Source organism: Hyla sarda, chromosome 4 (assembly GCF_029499605.1).
Source record: "Hyla sarda isolate aHylSar1 chromosome 4, aHylSar1.hap1, whole genome shotgun sequence".
NCBI lineage: Eukaryota > Metazoa > Chordata > Amphibia > Anura > Hylidae > Hyla > Hyla sarda.
The window spans coordinates 289979269-290001474 of NC_079192.1; the positions used below are offsets into that span (position 1 = coordinate 289979269).

Here is a 22206-nt window from a genome sequence, read left to right on the forward strand (position 1 = left end):
TTTTTAAGTACACTGTAGCACATTTTGTCTGCCCTCATACGTGCATACCACACACGTACATCTGAGTAGTGTTCTATTTTGAACAGGTTAATCTGTCAAGGGCCTACATACTGTGAAAGTCCAGGCAAAAGTAATCACCGGCTGGTGTTTTACTAAGATAAGTTTTTTTAAGCATACTATACCTAGTGTTGCTCGCGAATATTCGCAATGCAAATTTTATTCGTGAATATCGCATATTCGCGAATTCGCGAATGTTCGCGAATATAGCACTATATATTCGTAATTACGAATATTTTTTTCCCCTACAGTACACATTACAGTGATCACCCCTCTCTGCTTCCAGCTTGTGTGGTGTGGCTGTGTGAGACTGGCTTGCGAATTTTCGCATGTGCGAAAATTTGCATATGCTAATTTTCGCATTTGCGAATTTTTGCTTATGCTAATTTTTGTATATGCTAATTTTCGCATATGCTAATATTCGCATACGCACATTTTTGCATATGCGAAAGTAAAACGCGAATATTACGAATACACGAATTTAGCGAATATATGACGAATATTCGTCCATATATTCGCGAAATATTGCTAATTGGAATATGGCCTATACCGCTCAACACTAACTATACCGCATTTTTCTGCTCTCATAAGTGCATACCCCATACGTACATCTAAGTAGTATACAATTTTGTACCTGTTAATCTGTCAAAGGCCTACATACTGTGAAAGGACAGCCAAAAGTAATCACCAGCTGCTGTTTTACTCCAATACTTTTTAAGTGTACTGTAGTGCATTTATATCCCCTCATAAGTGCGTACCATATATGTTCATCTAAGTAGTGTACTATTTTGTGCCTGTTAATCTGTGAAGGGGCTAGATACTGTGAAAGCCTAGACAAACGTAATCATTGGCTCGGCTGGTGTTTTACTAAAATACTTTTTTTTAAGCATACTGTACTGCATTTTTCTGCCCTTATAAGTGCATACCACACACCTACATCTAAGTGGTGTACTATTTTGTGCTTGCTAATCTGCCAAGGGCCTACATACTGTGAAAGGACAGGCAAAAGTAATCACTGGCTGGTGTTTTACTCCAATACTTTTTTAAGTGTACTGTAGTGCATTTTTCTGCCCTCATAAGTGCATACCACATACGTACATCTAACTAGTGTACTATTTTGTACCTGTTAATCTGTCAAGGGCCTAGATACTGTGAAAGTCCAGGCAAAAGTAATTACTGGCTGGTGTTTTACTAAAATACGTTTTTGTAAGAATACTATACCACATTTCTCTGCCCTCATAAGTGCATACCACATGCGTACATCTAAGTAGTGTACGATTTTGTACCTGTTAATCTGTCAAAGGCGTTTATACAGTGATAGTTCAGGCAAAAGTAATCACCAGCTGGTGTTTTACTAAAATACTTTTTTTAAGCGTACTGTACCGCATTTTTCTGCCCTCTTAAGTGCAAAACTGCATACCACATACATACATCTAAGTAGTGTACGATTTTGTACCTGTTAATCTGTCAAGACCCTAGATACTGTGAAAGTCTAGGCAAAAGTAATCACAGGCTGGTGTTTTACTAAAATACATTTTTAAGTGTACTGTACCGCATTTTTCCGCCCTCATAAGTGCAGACCACATACCTACATCTAAGTTGTGTATTGTTTTGTACCTGTTAATCTGTGAAGGGCCTAGATACTGTAAAAGTCCAGGCAAAAGTAATCACCTGCTGGTGTTTTACTAAAATACATTTTTAAGTGTACTGAAGCACATTTTTCTGCCCTCCTAAGTGCATACCACATACCTACATCTAAGTAGTGTACTATTTTGTACCTGTTAATAAGTCAAGGGACTATATATAGTGAAAGGACAGCAAAAAGTACACACTTGATGCTGTTCTAGACAAATACTGTTTTAAGTATAGTGAAGCGTATTGTACGCCCCTGATATAAGTATGTTAGGAAGAGTAGTGCCAGGACATGCACAGTGGAGTGGCAGAGGCCTAAATTCATCAGGCACAGGCAGAGATCGCAGCAGAGTAGGGGCGTGTGGCAGCCGGAGTCGCAGCAAGTGGTCTGAGCTCTCAGTGTCAGCTAGCAGTAGTGTCTCGACCAGCAACCCAGCAGCTGTGATTGATCGGTTCACTTGGTCATCCACTTCATCCCAAGTGGCATGGCCCACTTGGCATGGCCCACATGCTGCTGCTGCCATCACCTCAAGGCTCTGTCATTGTGCTGCTATATGGTCTCCTCATGCTTATGCTACCACCTCCAGGCTCTGTCATTTTGCCGCCATATGGTCTCCTCATGCTGATGCTACCACCTTCAGGCTCTGTCATTGTGTCGCCATATGGTCTCCTCATGTTGATGCTGCCACCTCCAGGCTCTCTAATTGTGCTGCTCTATGGTCTATTCATGCTGATGCTGCCACCTCCAGGCTCTCTTATTGTTCTGCTCTAATGTGTCCTCATGGTGATGCTACCACCTCCAGTCTCTCTCATTGTACTGCCATGGATACAGCAAAACATAATTAAGGTGCTGGTCCCCAGTTTCAGAAATTCCTCTGCTTAAGGGTCACTTTCAGGACTCCTGATGCTGCTGCTGCCACTTCCAAGCTGTCTCATTCAGCCACTATATGGTATCCTCATGCTTCAGCTACCTCCAGGCTGTGTCATTCAGCCACTATATGGTATCCTCATGCTTCAGCCAACTCCAGGCTGTGCCATTCAGCCACAATATGGTCTCCACATGCTTCAGCCAAATCCAGGCTGTGCCAATCAGCCACTAAATGGTCTCCTAATTTTTCAGCCACCTCCAGATGGTGCCAATCAGACACTATATGGTCTCTTCATGCTGCCACAAACTCCAGCAATGAGGTGCTCGTGATGTCAGCAGAGAGCTCTGTGTTCCAAAAAGAAAATAATTTCCTCTGTAGTATTCAGCAGCTAATAAGTACTGGAAGGATTAAGATTTTTTTAATAGAAATAATGCACTAGTTGATTTTAAAAAGAAAAGTTTTCCACCTGAGTACCCCTTTAATGGCACAAAGAAGACCCAACACTTAAAATCTTTACAAATCAACCATTGTCTACACATTTGAAAGCTTTTAAAATCTTAGGTCAGAGTCACACAATTTGATAATATGTTTTACCCCAGCCCATTTTCACCTTAAGGACTCGGGCATTTTTATCACATCTGACCACTGTCACAGTATTAATAACTCTGGAATACTTTTACTTTTCATTCTGATTCTGAGACATATTCTCAGAATCATATTTGTGACATATTCTACTTTTTGTTAATGGAAATTTTTGTCAATACTTGCATCAATTCTTGGTGAAAAATTAAAAAATGTTATAAAAAATGTTAACATTTTGATTTTCTTTAACTTTGAAGCTCCCTGCTTGTAAGGAAAATAGACATACCAAATACATTATATATTGATTCACATATACAATATGTGTACTTTATGTTTGCATTATAAAGTTGACATGCTTTTACTTTTTGAAGACATCAGAGGGCTTCAAAGTTCAGCAGCAATTTTCATATTTTTCATATTTTCAGGGACCAGTTCCATTTTGAAGTGGATTTGAAGGGCCTTCATATTATAAATACCCAACAAATAACCACATTATAAAAACTGTACCCCTCAAAGTATCCAAAATGACATTCAGTAAGTGTGTTAACCCTTTAGGTGTTTCACAGGAAGAAAATCTTCATTTTTTACACTAACATGTTCTTGTAGATCCAGTTTTTGAATTTTTACAAGGGGTATAAGAAGAGAAATCACCCTAAAATTTGAAAAATAATTTCTCTCAAGTAAGGAAATATCTCATATGTGCATGTCAAGTGCTCTGTGGGTGCACTAGAGGGCTCAGATGGGAAAGAGCGACAATGGGATTTTGGAGAGTGAATTTTTCTGAAATGGTTTTGGGGGGCATGTCACATTTAGGAAGCCCCTATGGTGCCAGAAAAGGAAAAAAAACACATGGCATACTATTTTTGAAACGTCACCCCTCAAGGAACGTAACAAGGGGTCCAGTGAGCCTTAACACCCCACAGGTATTTGACAAATTTTCGTTTAAGATGGATGTGCAAATTAATTTTTTTCACTAAAATGCTGTTTTTTGCCCAAATTTTACATTTTTGCAAGGGGTAATAGGAGAAAATGTCCCCCAAAATTTGTTACCCAATTTCTTCAGAGTATGGAAATACCCCATGTGTGGACGTCAAGTGCTCTGCTGGCGCAGTACAATGCTCAGAAGAGAAGGAGCGCCATTCTTTTTCAAGGGCCACTGTTCCAAAAATCTGTCAGACACCAATGGGGAGTAAATGCTCACTGTACCCCTTGTTACATTCCATGAGGGGTGTAGTTTCCAAAATGGGTTCACATGTGGGGGGATCCATTGTTCTGGCACTATGGGGGCTTTGTAAACAGATGTCGCCTTCAATTCCAGACAAATTTTCTGAAAGCCCAATGGCACACCTTCTCTTCTGAGCATTGGAGTTTGCCCGCAGAGCACTTTACATCCACATATGGGGATATCTGAGTTCTTACTCAGAAGAAATGGGGTTACAAATTTTTAGGGGCTTTTTTTCCATTTTTCCTTCTGAAAATGAAAAATGTAGGGTAACACCAGCATTCTAGTAAAAAAAATGTTTTTATTAATTTTCCCATCCAACTTTAAGGAAAATTCATCAAACACTTGTAGGGTGTTAAGGCTAACTATACCCCTTGTTACGTTCAGTGAGGGGTGTAGTTTCCAAAATGGGATCACACGTGTTTATGTCAGAAGCACTGTAAAATCAGCCACCCCTGCGCAAATCACCAATTTAGGTCTCAAATGTACAAGGTGCGCTCTCACTTCTGAGCCTTGTGCGTCCGCAGAGCATTTTACGCCCACATATGGGGTATTTCCATACTCAGGAGAAATTGTATTTCAAATTTTGGGGGTCATTTTTTTCCTTTTACAGCTTGTGAAAATAAAAAGTATGGAGCAACGCCAGCATGTTAGTGTAAAAAATGTTTTAAAAATTACACTAACAGGCTGGTGTAGACCCCAACTTTTCCTTTCATAAGGGGTAAAAGGAGAAAAAGCCCCCAAAATTTGTATTGCAATTGCTCCCGAGTACAAAAATACCCCATAAATGGCCTTAAACAGTTTCCTTGAAATACGACAGGGCTCCGAAGTGAGAGAGCGGCATGCACATTTGAGGAGTAAACTAGGGATTCCATAGGGGTGGACATAGGAGTATTCTATGCCACTGATTCCCAAACAGGGTACCTCCAGCTATTGATAAACTCCCAGCAGTGGCTGTCCAGAAATGCTAGGAGTTGTTGTTTTGCAACAGCTGGAGGCTCCGTTTTGGAAACACTGCCATACGATAAGTTTCTATTTTTATTGGGGGACAGTGTAAGAGGGTGTATATGTAGTGTTTTACCCTTTATTTTTTGTTAGTGTAGTGTTTATAGGGTACATTCGCAGCGGTGGGGTTGACGGTGAGTTTCCCCCGAGAAAATTGGCCTCAGCTTAAAATTGAAGCAGGAAACTCACTGTAAACCCGCCTGTGTGAATGTACCCCCTACATTCACATGGGGGGGGGGCAAACCTCCAGCTGTTGCAAAACTACAACTCCCAGCATGCAATGACAGACTGTGCATGCTGGGAGTTGCACTTTTGCAACAGCTGGAGGCACACTGGTTGGAAAACCTTCAGTTAGGTTCTGTTACCTAACTCAGTATTTTCCAACCAGTGTGTCTCCAGCTGTTGCAAAACTACATCTCCCAGCATGTACTGATTTCCGAAGGGCATGCTGAGAGAGGTAGTTATGCAACAGCTGGAGGCACGCAACTACAACTCGCAGCATGGCGAGACAGCCGTTTGCTGTTTGTTCATGCTGAGAGTTGTAGTTTTGCAAGATTTAAAAGGCCACAGTTTAGAAACCAGCGCACAGTGATCTCCAAACTGTGGCCCTCCAGATGTTGCAAAACTACAAATCCCAGCATGCCCAGACAGCAAACTGCTGTGTGGGCGTGCTGGGAGTTGTAGTTTTGCAAGATCTAGAGGGCCACAGTTTAGAAACCACTGCACATTGATTTCCAAACTATACCCCTCTAAATCTTGCAAAACTACAAATTAGAAATCCCAGCATGCCGAAACAGCTGTCTGGGAATGCTGGGAGTTGTAGTTTTGCAACACCTGGAGGGCTACAGTTTAGAGACCACTGTATAGTGGTCTCTAAACTGTAATCCTCCAGATGTTGCCAGGCAACAACTCACCGGCTTCCGTAGGATCACACACCAGGGAGCCACATCTCATCACCACCCACCGCCGCCCGCCGCCCATTGCCGATAGTAAGTGACCTCCGGCGCCGGTCACCACCTGTTCCCTCGCTCTGTGCAGAGTGGGGAACCAAACTTTAATCCCCTCGTTCTTCTATCGTTTGGTCGCTTCTGAACGATAAAGAACAGGGATAGGAGGGGTGGCACCCCTGCCACCTCACTCCTATCCCCCAAGGTGGATCATGGGTGTCTTGGACACCCCCGATCCCCCTTATTTTCCGGGTCATCGGGTCAACGGAGACCCATATGACCCGGAATTGCCTCAGATCGCGGGTCTGAATTGACCGGCGATTTGTGCCAATCGCCGACATGGGGGCATCTCAGGACCCCCCCAGGGGTTTGCACGGGATGCCGAAATTCCCTTGGAAGTAAAGGTACGCCCTGGGTACTTAAATACCAAGGAGCCAGGGTGTACCCATACGCCCTGGGTCCTTAAGTGGTTAAAGGGAACCAATCAGCAGATTTTAGCAAATTTAATGCTTGACAATGAGTTATAGATGTTAACATTATTATCCTCACCATTCCTGGGAGCAGTTTTTGCCCCCAACGATGGTGAAGATATTAAGTTGACAGGTGCTGGTAAGTATAAGCCTCAGCCCAGGGGACTACTTGCGGGGTTGGCGGGGGGTGGGCCTTAATAACTTAATATCTTCCACATCCCCGGGGGCAAAAACCTCCCTGGAGGATGGTGAGGATAACGGATTTAGCATACATAAAACGTTGTCAAGCATTATATATGCTAAAATCTGCTGAGTGGTTCCCTTTCACTTGATAACATATTTCATTTTATGCACTTTTTTTTGCCGTTTGTTTTCCTGATTACGGACGAAAAAGCATATTTAAACGAGACACGTCTGTGAATTTTACTTTCTGTAAACCGAGTATTAGAGTAGGCAAAGAAGGAAACATAGCATTACAAAACATTACTTCAAGACAAAATTCAGCACATTTAGCCAAATATAATCACACTTTCTCACACATAACACAGCCAACAAAGAATATTAAAACACATTCTGACCGAGTTTAATAAGCCACTTTCTCAAGCTTTAGTTTGCTAGGAAAAAGGGTTCCAGCATCCACACTTTGAAGAATGTCCATTTTGTGTATTCATAATACATGCCACTTTGGAGACAGTTAACAAATGTTTCATAATACTTTTAAAATGTTGAAATGCAAATTGCTGCTTAATGGAATACATGAAAAAAAATCCTTAATGGTTTGGTAACTGATGAAGTCAGTGTCATGGTTGGAAAAATAGTCTTGCGCTGCTGAATTATTGGTAGAAAAGCTGGATCAGAAGTCTATCATAAGCATGATATCATGTTTAAATAACAGATTAGAATCAGAATTGTATGACTTCTGCTCTTTGAGTGTTCAGTTGTACCCCCTAAAAATCTTTAAAGTTTCAGCCAAAGGGGTCTCATTTCCTCTATATTTGCCATTCACTGTTTGCTGTGATTCTCAGTTCTTCTTTAGTAATAGAGACATCATAATTGTTATCAGGAGCAGTTCACTGCTTAGACCAGAGCTGCTTATATGATGTAGCATTTGCCTTGCTGTGATGCTGTTGCTTCATGCCTTTCCTGCTCACACTGCTTCTTGAAAATCCCTGCATCAATAACCCTTCCCTTCTCCACATGCTGTTTACAGCAGTATGCAGTAAATTATTACCTAGCAGAGTGGGTCAAAGATGGAGTGTTACATTGCCCCACAACCTGAGAATGCTAAACATAAATAGGTTACAGGTCATGATTAGCATTACCAATAATATGAAAGCTAAGTATTTTTGCATGGTACCATCAAAACACTCAGCTTGCTATGAGAATTCTGATAAGAGGATAAAATTCAAGAGATGAGTGAAATCCAAAAACATTGCCTTAAGATGCAGAAAATGGTGCATGAAATCAACAACAAAACCCCAGTTCCACTCATTTCTCCAAACTATGACAAAGGATACAAGATGGTAACCCCAGGACTGGTGCAATGTTTTTTTGTCACCCTAGGGAAAGGCTAATTTTGCCGCCCCCTTGGCCCGTCCATTGACATGCCCCACCTTACTACTGGGGTGACACACTGTAACAAACCTTCTCCTTATGCTGCTGGCTAAGTGAGTGGTTTGGATGCTGATTGTCTAATTTTCTTGTGGCAGGCAGAGCGGCGCCCCCCCATCAAGAGGTCGATCTAGGCGGGTCAATCTAGGTGGCTGCCTATTTTGCCAATAGGCAGAGCTGGCGCTGGGTAACCCCCTATAACTACACCATTTATAGTTTGTAATCACATTACTTCTACATCTGAGAAGATTGACTCTCTGGGAATCTGTGCCCCACTTGCAGCGTTCTCTGAGCAGAGACAAGAGATGAGCAGAAACAAATGGACACAGTGCTCTGCTAAATGTGCTGCTGTCCATTTGTGTCAGTGATCAGTGGGGGTCTCAGAGCCTGGACCCCCACCAATCTGAGAGCTCACTATGACAGAAGTTTGTTTCGTAAAGGAAAGCTATTCTTTAAATTAGAATTCCCCATATTACATTAGTGTAATCTGAATTTTTTCTCTCCTTTTTCCCTCCTCTTTTTTTTTTGTCTTAGCGATTATTACAGTAGAGGCAATAAGGATCCAGTCCCATTTGTAGTCATTTTATTGAATAGAAGTTTAAAGATGAACATAATGTAAACTATTGGTACCTGTGCATCATCATTATTGTGTGTATAGTGGCCTTAAAATATTTTCAAGGGAAGAAAAAGATGAAGAAAAAAAACTAGGACAACTGTTATTACTCCTGTTAATTTGACAAGTGCTCAAAAGCAATGTGAGATGCATTAGTGCTAATGTTTCCAAGCTGTCAATTTAAGTAGTAAAAAGGAGTTGCAACATAAAATATACCTTAATTCTTTTCAAGACTGATTTTATGATATTTACTTTCACACATTCACTGACCCACAACATGTTGCCATAGTTACACTAATGGACTAAGGAGGAAAAAAATAGGTGACACAAAGTATTTGAATATTATATTTTTGTCCTTTCACAAGATGCTTATGGCAATTTGACCTGCTTAAGAAAAATAAATGTGTTCTGCACTGACCTTCAATGGTGAAGGAAATGCATATGACGCAAAATGCATTTCATTTACACCATCTTGAACACTTGTCTGGTCCTTTTATTGTCACATTAACCCCAGTTCCACATGCTGCTATACATTTATATAGTATACTGTGTATAACTGGTGAGCTGTGAGATTATTACTGTGGTATTTCTAATGATAGAGCAAATAGTCATTGTTAAGATCACCTTTCATATATTGGTTTTTGTGCTACAGCTATTCTTTGTATTTTTAGGTACAATAAAAAATTATTTAAAGGGGTATTCCGGGAATTTTTTTTATTTGACTATGCTACAGGGGCTGTAAATTTAGTGTAGTTCATAATATAGTGTCTTTACCTGTGTGTGACGGTTTTCTCACAATTTTCATGTGATTTTCACCCCAGTATTTATTTTTCCCAGCATACAAAATGACTGTTGTCTCAGATTTTGCCCAGCTTGCAATGCGGCGGAGACTTGACTCACTAGTCAGCTGATGACAGGGAGCCTGTCTGCTTCAATGGGAGGAGAGAACAATCTGCAACTAATGCAACAGCTGTAGGCATCCTGATTGAAGACCACAGGTCTGCAGCTCATTTATGTTTCAATGGGTGGGGTAGCTGATGTGTGGGAAGGAGGAAAATGGAATCATGGGATATGTAGGCAAACAAGAAAACTGAAAACAGGAAATACAAGTTCACGGAAAGCTAGCCACAGTGTTATGGTAATCTCACAACATAGCTATTTAGCTCCAAGACAAGCGCAGATCCTTCCTAAGCATGTTGATTACTGTCTGCCAGGTACGCACTAAAATCACCTTATGGTGGATAGCCCCTTTAAGTAGTTATCCATAGCTATCTTCTATGGAACACATTTGGCCCACTGAGTTATATGTGTATATTTTTTCATAGGTTAGCTTGCTACACTGTCCAGGATCCCAATAGATTTAAAAAAAAAAAAAAAAACACAATGATAGACAGATCCAAAATTGAGTGAAAATTTTTCGGGGGAGATTTTTTGGGGAAATTTATCAAATCTGTCCAGAGGAAAAGTTGCTGAGTTGCCCATAGTACCAAACAGATCACTTTTTTTCATTTTTGAAAAGGCCTCTAAAAAATTAAAGAATCGATCTGATTGGTTGCTATGGGCAACTCAGCAACTTTCCTCTGGACAGGTTTTGATAAATCTCCCGATATGGGGTGAATTTTTGAAGCTTGTAGTATAAGGAATTTACAGTCCTACATATCTTAGCCTATGTTTACACATTGTAAAATGAATTGCAAAATAAGTCCATTAAACAGGAGTAAGATTTGTGCACAACGAAAGTCAATGGAGAAGTGTCTGTCCATTCCAACATTGAAATTACAGCAGTTTTTTTTTTTCACAGTATGTGCACTGAAAGACACTGTTACATAGACTTTAATAGTTCAGATTATTACTGTATTTTCCGGCATAAAAGACGACTTTTTATCCCGGTAACATTTTCTCAAAAGTCGGGGGTCGTCTTATATGCCGGGTTTCGTCTTATATGCCGGGTGCTGCAGTCGGCCTGGATGCCTGGGGTATGGATTATCCATACCCCGGGTGTCCTGGCCGAGATTAACTTCCCCCGTCACATTCGGGACATCCCTGTGTCCCAAAAGATCTTTTCGGGACACAATTATGTCCTGGTTACCTTTCTGCGGCCCCGTGTTAACTTTAAAAATGCAGGGGCCACAGAGAGGTAGCGCACGCAGGGACGTCACTGATGTCCCGTACATGCGCCGATAGCAACAGCAGAGCGGAGCAGCGAAGATGCGCGGGCATTGTAAGTTACCGGCGCATCATCTTCGGTGCAACGACCACCGCTCCTCCGGTCCCGGGACCTACTGCTGTGGCCTATAGGCCATAGCAGTAGATCGTGACCCCGGACCAGAGGAGCGGTGGTTGGAGCACTGAAGTGGGCAGTACACAGAAATACAGCCTCCAGCAATACACTGTATATGGCTGAAGGCTATATGTCTGTGGGGTCCACAGCCTACCTATTGTGGGGGGAACTATACTGCCAACCTAATGTGGGGGGAACTATACTGCTAACCTAATGTGGGGGAACTATGCTGAAAACCTAATGTGGGGGAACTATGCTGACAACCTAACGTGGGGGAACTATGCTGACAACCTAGTGTGGGGGAACAATGGTAAGGTGCCATATCTTGGTAGAGGGCTAGTCTTATACGGCGAGTACATTCCAAACTCTATATTTTAACTGTAAAAGTTGGGGGTCGTCTCATACGCCCAGTCGTCTTACACGCCAGAAAATATGGTAGATTAAAAATACGAACTTATTTTATTCCTACTTTACGGACACATTGGGGTTCATTTACTAAGAGTGGAGTGTAGTTTTCTTTGTGGGTTTTGATTTCCGACAGGTATTTTCCCAAGGTATTTACTAAGGTTTCCCTAAATGTTTCAGTTTTCCCTACGTTTTGCTTTTTTTTTTCCAACTTTCCTGATCTGTCGGGTTTTTCCCAGCTCAAATCCACACATTTTCTGTGGAAACCTTAGTAAATATGTTGGGATTTTTCCAAACTGTCAGGGACATGACCCTTTTGTCGGGGCCACACCCACTTTCTCCGGTGACCACGCCCCTTTCCAGGTTTTTCTTGTAAAAGGGATAGTTTTTTTTTTCCATCTCAAATAGTGTCCCATGGAATGTGCAACACAATTTGGGTGCAAAACCCAAGAAAAAAGAGTTGGGATCACGTTAGTAAATAAATCCCATTGTGCTACTCATTTAATGATGTGTGAACATGGCCTTTCACCAGGAATGGCTCTTAGGCTAGGTCTCCACTGAGATTTTTGCCCTGCGATTTTTGTGGCATAAAAACGCCAGAAAAAACTCCAGAAAAACTGCCACAGTTTTTCCCAGTGGTTTGGCGTTTTTTTCTGGCGTTTTAACCTTTGTGTGGAATTTGCCTTTTTTTTGCCCCTTTTGCATTTTTTTAAACAAAATAGTTGGGTACAAAAAAAAAACAGTTACGGTAGCTGCAGCAGGGAGTTTGCTCTGCCGTTACTCTGTGACTGCCGGCAGCAAATCTGCAGCATCAAATATGCTGCGGATGATCTCCTGTGTGACAGTTTTAGTTTCAGGTAGATTGACAAATCTGGGTCGTTTAAATAATCCCCACCAAAATCCACAACAAATCCACACCAAAAGAATCAACAATGTGGTCAGAATTTTCTGCTGAGGATTTTGGTGAGAAAATGCAGCAATTTTTACTAATTGCAGCTCTACCCTGTTTAGACAGGAATCTCTGTGGTCATTTTTTTTATTTGATTTGATTACTTTCTTTTTTACTTGAGCATTATTTCTCAAGTTGTATAGTGATACAAAATGGCCCTCATTTTCTATTGTAAACCTAACATGTTTTGTCGGGTTGTGCGGCAGATTGAAAAAGCCCAACTGACTCTCCATTTTACTAAGAAAACCTGTAAAAAGGGTGTGGCCATCAGGAAAAGGGGGTGTGGTCAACAAAAAGGGCGTGTTGCCGTCATTTTTACACAAACCAAACATATTTACTAAGGTTTTCATAGAAAATGTGGTGGAAGAGCATGTGTAAAAAAAAAAAAAAATGTAGGGAAAGTGGAAAATGTAGGGAAACCTTAGTAAACACCATGGAAAAAAAATTGTAGGGAATTAAAACCTAAAAAGAAACCTACACTCCACTCTTCAAATCAGGGCCAATATGTTTGCACTACATATACAACAAATATAGGTTAACTTATATTTGTAATTGTATCTGTACATATGAGATGCCATTGCATACACCAAATTCACATTTGACACCTATTAGTATTATCATTACTGACAAACAACTTTGCAAAAAATGTTTACATACTGTCAGCCTTAACTGAGTTTTGCATCAAATTTAGAAGACAATGCTGATATCTGTCATTGTCACTGGAAATCCTTATTATAATTAATCTATTTAAAGTTTTTGTTCCTTCAATCATCATTGTCACATAGCAGATACAAAATGAATGTTTGCTATCACAACTAAACCCGACATTTAATATATTGTCACTGATTTATATAGAAAACTGTGCCATCTCAATATTCTAAAACGTCATCTGTTTTATGTTAACAGGTAGCTCCTATGTAAACTATTAATAATGAATTAGTTAGATAATGTAATAACACAATCTACACAAAATAGAACTTTTGACATGTCACAGCAACATGTCAGAGCAGCCTATTAATTTCTTATAGTCACCACTCGGATCTTCTTGGTGAGCAGCACAATTGGTGTATAGAGTGCTGTTGCCTGTTCCTTTTTGGGAGCGGTGGGGATCTCAGCACCAGGGTCCTCCCCACCGACCAAAGCTTCTAACATGTTGCTATGATATTTTAGAAGTTTTTTTTTTTTTAAAGATACAGATATATTTTAATTTGTCTTCTAGAGATGAGAGAACTAAAAGTTTGGTTCTGCTGGCAAGTTTACATGCTGGTTCTGACCAAACTAGTTCTGTCCGAACCTTTACTTTACTAATAGCAAAAAAATTGTGTATAACAATGTCAAAGATCCCTACAAGCATAGGATAACATTGTTAGGTCACCTTGGAGATTGTTTGAATGCTTCAAATCTTTGTCTATGGAGGGAATTACTATATCTGCTGATGGGGACCCCGGGGATCATTGCTGCAGCACCCCGCTATCATTACTGCGCAGAGCGAGATCGCTCTGCACGTAATGACGGGCAATACAGGGGCCGGAGCATCGTTACATCATGACTCCGCCCCTCATGACGTCATGGCCCACCCCCGTCAATACAAGTCTATGGGAGGGGGCGTGGCGGTCATCAGGCGACGGGCCGTGATGTCATGAGGGACGGAGCCATGACGTCACGCTGCTCCGGCCCCTGTATCGCCCGTCATTATGCACAAAGCGAACTCGCTCCTTGCAGTAATGATAGCGGGGTGCCGCAGCGGCGATCCCCGGGGTAGGGGATAAGATGCCAGGGGCGGAGTACCCCTTTAAAGGGGTTTACCAGGAAAAAACTTTTTTTTATATATCAACTGGCTCCAGAAAGTTAAACAGATTTGTTAATTACTTCTATTAAAAAATCTTAATCATTTCAATAATTATCAGCTGCTGAAGTTGAGTTGTTGCTTTCTGTCTGGCAATAGTGCTCTCTGCTGACATCTCTGCTTGTCTCGGGAACTGCACAGAGAAGAAGAGGTTTGCTATGGGGATTTGCTTCTAAACTGGGCGGTTCCCGAGACACGTGTCATCAGAGATTACTTAGACAGAAAAGAACAACTCAACTTCAGAAGTTCATAAGTACTGAAAGGATTAAGATTTTTTAATAGAAGTAATATACAAATCTGTTTAACTTTCTGGAGCATGTTGATATATATATAAAAAAAAGTTTTTTCCTGGATAACCCCTTTGAGGCTAAGAGTACATTTGTGTCTCACACCTGAGCAGGACAGTCCATTTCACAACAGACATCGATGGATTCTGGTGGATCCCATTGACTTTAATGGGGTTTGTCTGGTTTCTGCCTGGTGTTAGTTTATTAGCAGGATTTGAGGTGAGAAAAAAAAGATTTATTGCAGTTTTGTTTGTTTTTGAACTCATGTCCCACTATTTTAAAGGATTCAGTGAACAGTGTTCCCCGAACAGAGCTCTAGAGCACATGTGCACTTAGCCTAACAAGTGAAATACATGGGCTAGAAAAAAAACGTGAACTTTCATGTGATCTTTAAGTATTTGGGTTTTATTTTTATTACTTTGGTTTGTATGACATTATAATTGTTCTTTTGCTATATATTCTTATTGGCTGCCTTTGTATACCATTATACAGCTCTTTTTCCTGTGTTAGTATGAAAGGCATAAATATTCTAATAGGCATTTTGTGCTGGCATCTAACATAGTGGTAAATAAATGAGATACTTTATTCGCAGATGTGTTTGTGTAAAATTTTTAAGAAAGAGAAATGTTGCAACATAATAAATCAGGATTCTGTCCTAAGTTTAGCATACGCAGATGGTGTGCAAGACATAGATATGACTCATATCAGTACATCTCAGAATTAATGTGGCCAAACATGTTTATAGCAAATTTGTTGCACTAAGCTTTTTAATGATATTTGCGACAATCTTATTTGGAAGCAAGCTGCCTTAACTCTCTGCTGTCGTGTCATGCTACCTTTTATTTCCGCATATACAGAGCTGTCTTTTGAATTAAACATATACATGGCTTTTCTTTACAAAAGACAGCATTTTTAAACGTTTCTTATCAGCAATGAGGAAATTAGAATAGGTAGAAAACATTTCCATACTTACAATAACATGAACGTCTTTCTCATCAGCCTTCATATTGGAAAAAAGATACAGTTTCATGTAAGAGAAGAAAATATAAATATTAATATATTAACAGTAAGTGTTTGTTACTTGTTTCTTTTATCTGGTACATAAATATATTTTTGAATAATAGGCTGAGAAAAATCTATGTTAAAGAGGTTTTCTACTGAAATGTAGAGGGTGGGATTAATTTGGCACTAAGAGATATTAGACGATTTTTCCAATGCAGTAATAGTGCTGCCTTGTTTCTGAGACCAAAAATAACAGTACTTGTTATGTACCTGAAGTCTTTTGAGTGCAGTGATTGTTGTGATATTGCCCCAGATTTGCTATGGTAAACCTGACCTGTTTTGTCGGGTTGTGCGCCAAATTCTGGTGCATTGAGCCACAACTTGTGTCTGCTACATAATTTGAGCCAGAATTTCAAAAACCCAACCAACTCTCCATTTTACTTAGAAAACCCTAAAAAGGTGCGTGGTGGGAAAAGGGTGTGTGGAGAAAAAAAAACCCACAAAGAAAAGTCCTCTCCACTCTTAGTAAAACAAGGTCATTGTGTTGAATTGGTATATTTAGAAATTGGACTCCTTAAACAAATTACATGTGAGGTAAGTGTAGACACATCTGTACATGACCATATAAGTACTAATTGTATGGAGCCATAATATGGTTGCATGCATAAGCAATTAGGAGCATACACAATACAGAAGTCTCTTATAATTTAGTTCTTTTCTAGCATAGTTGTTAATATTGGAAAATAAAAAGCTAAGTATCAGACTTTATAAACTCATGGGAGTCTAGTTAGAAGACTATTACATCATATTGCAGCTACTGACTGAATCCTATTATGAATAGAAAATTCAGTATCTCATCTGAATGGTTTTTAATTGATCAATACACATGTTGTAATGGCAGTCTAGTATTTCACGTTTCAACAAGCAGACAAATGTATGTACATTAACGCTCTCAAACAGAACTAGTTGGATTTTACCATTACATAGTATACTATTTTTCTCAAGCTTAATTAAGGGTATCAAAAGAATAAATAACTATGCTTTTAAGGTGGCTTTTATCCAGAGTTATGGCTTAACATAGGATAAATAGCTGTACAATTTAACACTGAACAATAGGCTTAATGTAGACAAAATTGTGCTTCAAATACAACAGAAAACATTATGTGAACACACATTTGTTATTATTTGCCAACGCAATATATTGGGCCTCATTTACTAAGCTGAAAACAAGCAGTTTTTGTCTGGTTATTTTGGCGCAGAGTGTCTGAGACATGTCTGCGCCAGTCTGTGCCAGTCTGCGACAATGTGCGACAGTGTGCGCCTGAAAAATCCGACAAACCCGACATTGCACTGGGAAAAGCCGAAAAGGGGGCCTGGTCTGTCGCAAAGGGGCGTGGCCGCTCAAAAAGGGGAGTGGTTTCACAACCCGATTGATTTACTATTGAATTCACAGGAAATCCTGTGGATAAATGGCTGGAAATATCGACCTAGAAAAAGCTGGTCAGAAAATGTTCCTGACTTTTCCCTATAGTAAATAGAGAGGAATCCTACAAGTCTGAAACAATTTTTCCCACTAGTAAAAACCTGACACTCTTAGTAAATGAGGCCCATTATGATGTATATATTAATATAAAGGGCATTTGGAAGCTCATAAGGTCACTGCATGAGTAGTCATATAATTTATATATGACTAATTTATAGTAGACATATATATTTATGTCTATGTTGAAAAAATATTTGTTAAACTTCTCAAAAGAGTATTCTGTTTTTTTTGACATTTATTGTGTATATGTAGGATACCTCTTAAATGCCCAATAGGTTGGGATCCCACCTCTCAAATTCCATCTGTTAAGAGAGCATAAAACATGAACCCCTTAACCCCCTGAGTGACATCCAGTGAACATTTTATGAACATATCTAAGGGGCCTTATTTCTGCTTATAAACCTTTTAAGGCAGAGTATAAAAAAGCCAGTATGGGTCGCCCCTTGCCAGGTATCATGGGAGCTTAGCTGTTGATCCTGTTAGTTTAACCTCTAAGATGCTGATTACAAAACTTGACTGTGGAATTGTCTAGTGATCTTTTTATACCTTGGCTTGTAACCATGACAAGTGGGGATCCTCTTGTCATGGAACTCACTGCCACATGATGTTGTGATGGCTGGTTTAATAAACAAGTTCAAGGGGGACCTAGATGCTTTGCTTGAAAAAAATAGTATAAGTTTTGTGTAGAAGAAGGATTTTTCTCTTGGTATGGGGCAATTGGTATCTGCCTCATAAGATGCATTTTTAATTTTAATTTTTTTGCCTTTGCGTAGATTAACACAGTAGGTTTATAGATTAAATTACTATGGACTAAATGGAATGTAAAAGGAAAAATGGATAGTCCAACAGATAAAGGCCCCAGAGTTGGTCTATTAGACAATTATATTGGATCCTTTTCATATACCATAAATGTCATTGGCCCAAAAAAAAAAAAAAAAACTGTATGTTCACAAGTATTATTTTTAATTATTAAAGGTACAACCTTATAGGAATGGTGTTATTTATAATACTTTTATGTCACGAAATGCTCCACTACATTACTTGTCAGTATTATTTATACTTGTTTATGCTACCAATGCATCCTGGCGTTATGTTACTGTACCTTGACTAGCTCCTCAATTTTAGTAGGCATAACCATATCTTTCCATGTACTCCAAGATGAAAATGTATTTCTGATATAGACAATATCATAGACATTTTCTGCCTTTGGCAACTGAACAGACTTTGGAATTTGCAGACCACATAACTTTGGATTGTATAAAGCTTGCTCACATAAATCTTTCAGAAATTCACTAAATCTAAAAGGAAACATGAAAAAAGAAACAAAATAGTGTTAAATAAAAAATAATTCACATGTTTTTACAATACTGGAGTTCTTGTGTTTTCATTTACTGGATCAACTCTAAACAACATACACTAGTCCAAAACAATATTCATGACTCACAATCTGGCTTCTCTTTACCCTTCGATGGAGCCTTTCCTTGTCACTCAAGGAACCCTGAGCATTTTGTGTGTTTTTTTGTTTGTTTTTTTTCACATTGAAAGGGGAGATAACAAACGGGCAGATTTCCTATTGAAAATGCACTAGCATTCTAGCACAATTTGCAGCAAATTTTACATTAAGAGAAGAAATGTGCACTTTAGGTACTAATAAAACTCAAAACAACAAAAGAGCAGTAGAATAACTAATTAACCACTTAAGGACTAAGCTAATTAAGCCTGTATGCCCCTCAAAGACCAGGCCTGTTTTTTCAAATCTGGGATGTATGTCTTTATTTGAGAATAACTCTGGTAATGTTTTGCTAATGAAAACAATTCTGACATTGTTTTTTTGTCACAAGTTGTACTACATGAAAATAGTGAATGTTAATCGATATCATTTGTATTTTTTTATTTACAATGCAAGAAACCGTGACATTTTTGAAAAAAAGACGATTTTTCGTTATTTTGACGTCAATAGGTTGCATATATTTATACATAATGTTTATTTTTTTATCAAAAATTATAATTTTATATGTCTACTTTATTTTCTCAACTTTTGTTATTATTATTCACATTTTAGATGTATTAGAGGTCTAACAAATTTACTTGACATTTTGAAAATCTGAAAAGTACATCTTATTTTTATGTGCTAAGCAAGGTTTGCAGCAACTGAAAAGTAGTAGAACATGGGAACCTGGGAACCCCCCCCCCCTAGCTTTTTTTTCACAAATGCATCATTTGTGGGACATATTTTTTGTACATCACTTCTGGTATTGAAAGAAATGCACCCTATATTTAATTTAGCTGCTTATTTCATGTTCGGAAATACCCCCGCTTAGGCCATATATGGTTCCTTGGCCGCGTGGTAGGAGAGGAGCGCCATTTGGCTTTCAGGGCAGTACAGTACCCCCACACCCACAAGTGACCCCATTTATATACCGTACCCCTACAAGTTATTGGCTGGACCAGGGACCTCTCTGATTGGTCCTTGGTCGGCTAGCAATATAACACGTCTGTCTGTGAAAGTTAAGGCTCCTGAGGGATATATCCGCCATGTTGTGGGAATAAGCACCTGCTAATGGCGAATATTTCCATCACTGCTGCGGTTGGGTAGCTCAGTGTGTCCGCTCATGACTGCCGGCAAGAAATCCGCCGCTATGAGTGGACACACAAAGCTACCCAGCCGCAGCAGGGAGCTCATTACCGTGACTGCTGCATAATGTCCACATGGTGGACATCTGCAGCATATTACATGCTGCGGATGTCCGCCAATGCGATCCTACACATTATGCATTTTTTTTATTAGATTCATTTAATAAATGTATTTTTAATATTTGTTTTCTTTTTTTTTACACTTTTATTACATTTTTATTTATTTTTACACTTTTATTTTATTTATTTATTTATTTTTACACTTTTTAATGCTTTGGAATACTTAGTATTCCAAAGCATTGCAGTTATATGCTGCCTGCCAGTTTTCTGCCTCTGGCACGTCCTGACAGGCAATACCCAGGGCAGACCTGGGGGTCTTTGTAGGACCCCCGGCTGCCCAGGTATGCAGCAGCACCCTACAATGCTCCGGGGTGCTGCAGGAGAGACATAGGGAGCCCCCTCCCTCTGTCAGAACTCCTTACAGCGCGCGGTCACTTCTGACCACAGCTGTAAGGGTTAAACTGTTAGGAGTTAAAGGGGTACTCCGGTGAAAACCTTTTTTCTTTTAAATCAACTGGTGGCAGAAAGTTAAACATATTTGTAAATTACTTCTATTAAAAAATCTTAATCCTTCCAGTACTTATTAGCTGCTGAATGCTACAGAAGAAATTCCTTTCTTTTTGGAACACTGATGACATCACGAGCACAGTGCTCTCTGCTGACATCTCTGACCATTTTAGCAACCATGCATAGCAGATGCATAGCAGATGTAGGCTAAGGGCAGCATGGTGGCTCAGTGGTTAGCACTGCTGCCTTGCAGTGCAGGGTGGCTCAGCAGGGAGAACTGTGCTCGTGATGTCATCAGAGAGCATTCAAAAAAGAAAAGAATTTCCTCTGTAGTATTCAGCAGCTAATAAGTACAGGAAGGTTTAAGTTTTTTAATAGAAGTAATTTACAAAAATGTTTAACTTTCTGCCACCAGTTGATTTAAAAGAAAAAAGGTTTTCACCGGAGTACCCCTTTAAGTGAACTTCACTCATGGCAGTGCGGCAGGCCCCGGCCAGCCGCGGCCACACACAGCACCCCGCGATCGCGATGCGGGGTGCTGCAGAGGAGACAGTGGGAGCCCCCTTCCTCTTTCATAACACTTACAGCCCGCGGTCACTTCCGACCGCGGCTGTAAGGGTTAAAATTGCCGGGACCTAAGTTTACTTCGGTCCCGGCAGTGCAGCAGGGTCCCGGCTGTGTGATACAGCCGAGTCCCTGCCGCAATCTCGTGGGTCCACTGGGCAGCACCCACGAGAATAATAGACGTCCATTTGCAGGAACGGCCGCCAAACTGTACGTCTATACTCATCCACGGTTGTTAACAGGTTAAAGGAAGAAAACTGAAAAATGCCATGGCTGGTAGTAAATGAAAATTTTACACAGGAGTTGTGCTCGCTTTAAAAAAAAAGTGAGAAATGGCTGCAAACAGCAGCCAGGACTCACCTGTAATGGTGAGCAGCGGCAATCATGAGATGCCCAGCATTAACCTTTTAGACTTGAAAAAAATGTTCTGGCCATGGACTTGTAGAACACTAAAGCATTCTTGACTTTTTCAATAGAATCATATTCTTCCAAGGCTTTAGCATTGAAATAGGTGGGGGTTTTTGTGAAGAAATGTACAGAATGATTAGTCTGAAACCCTATTAAATAAGGTACTTATGAGGGAAAAAAAGAAATTAAAAGTTCCCATGAACCCATTGGCATCCACTTTAGTTCAGAAGGCCTAGGAGTTGCCTCTTCGGTGGACATCTTGGTGCACCTTTTTTGGGATTCAACAAAGATGATGACAGTAGATAAGGCATGTCATCTCACCAAGTTACTTAAGCAACAAAGGCGTAAAGGCGTATGCCTCCTCAATAGAGAAAAACTTTTCAGGCCATTTGTTTTTGGTGTGAGGTGCTTCAGGATGTGTGATTTTAAACCTATGTGCTATAGTAATATAAACTAAGTACTAAAATTAAGTGCTTAAAACAACTAGAAATTGGATAATTATATAGTAATATTATGTACTAAAAAGGATGCATACAAACATGTAAGGCATATTATTTAGATACTAACAATTAGCCCCTTAAGGACATTGAACATAAATGTGCACCGGAACATATATTTACATATTGAACATGTAGTAAGCACAGAGCTGTGCTTACTTCATGCAGGCAGGTCCCGGCTGCTATTAGCAACCAGGGACCCACTGGTAATGGCG

At 39.9% G+C, this 22206-nt stretch overlaps 1 protein-coding gene and 1 long non-coding RNA gene across 2 annotated transcripts in view; one reads left to right on the plus strand and one right to left on the minus strand.

Moving 5' to 3' along the window:
• The window catches only part of LOC130369339 (dynein axonemal heavy chain 3-like), a 919716-nt gene that overhangs the window by 663146 nt on the left and 234364 nt on the right, over positions 1-22206 (minus strand). Inside the window, exons 17-18 of the mRNA XM_056574479.1 lie at positions 18424-18619; positions 15750-15776 (exon numbers count right to left, since the gene is read on the minus strand). Of these exons, the coding sequence (XP_056430454.1) occupies positions 15750-15776; positions 18424-18619 (223 nt within the window). The remainder of the gene's footprint in view (positions 1-15749; positions 15777-18423; positions 18620-22206) is intronic.
• LOC130369341 (uncharacterized) overlaps positions 1-22206 on the plus strand; it is a 146200-nt gene that overhangs the window by 52619 nt on the left and 71375 nt on the right. The gene's annotated exons all lie outside the window — the stretch shown is intronic.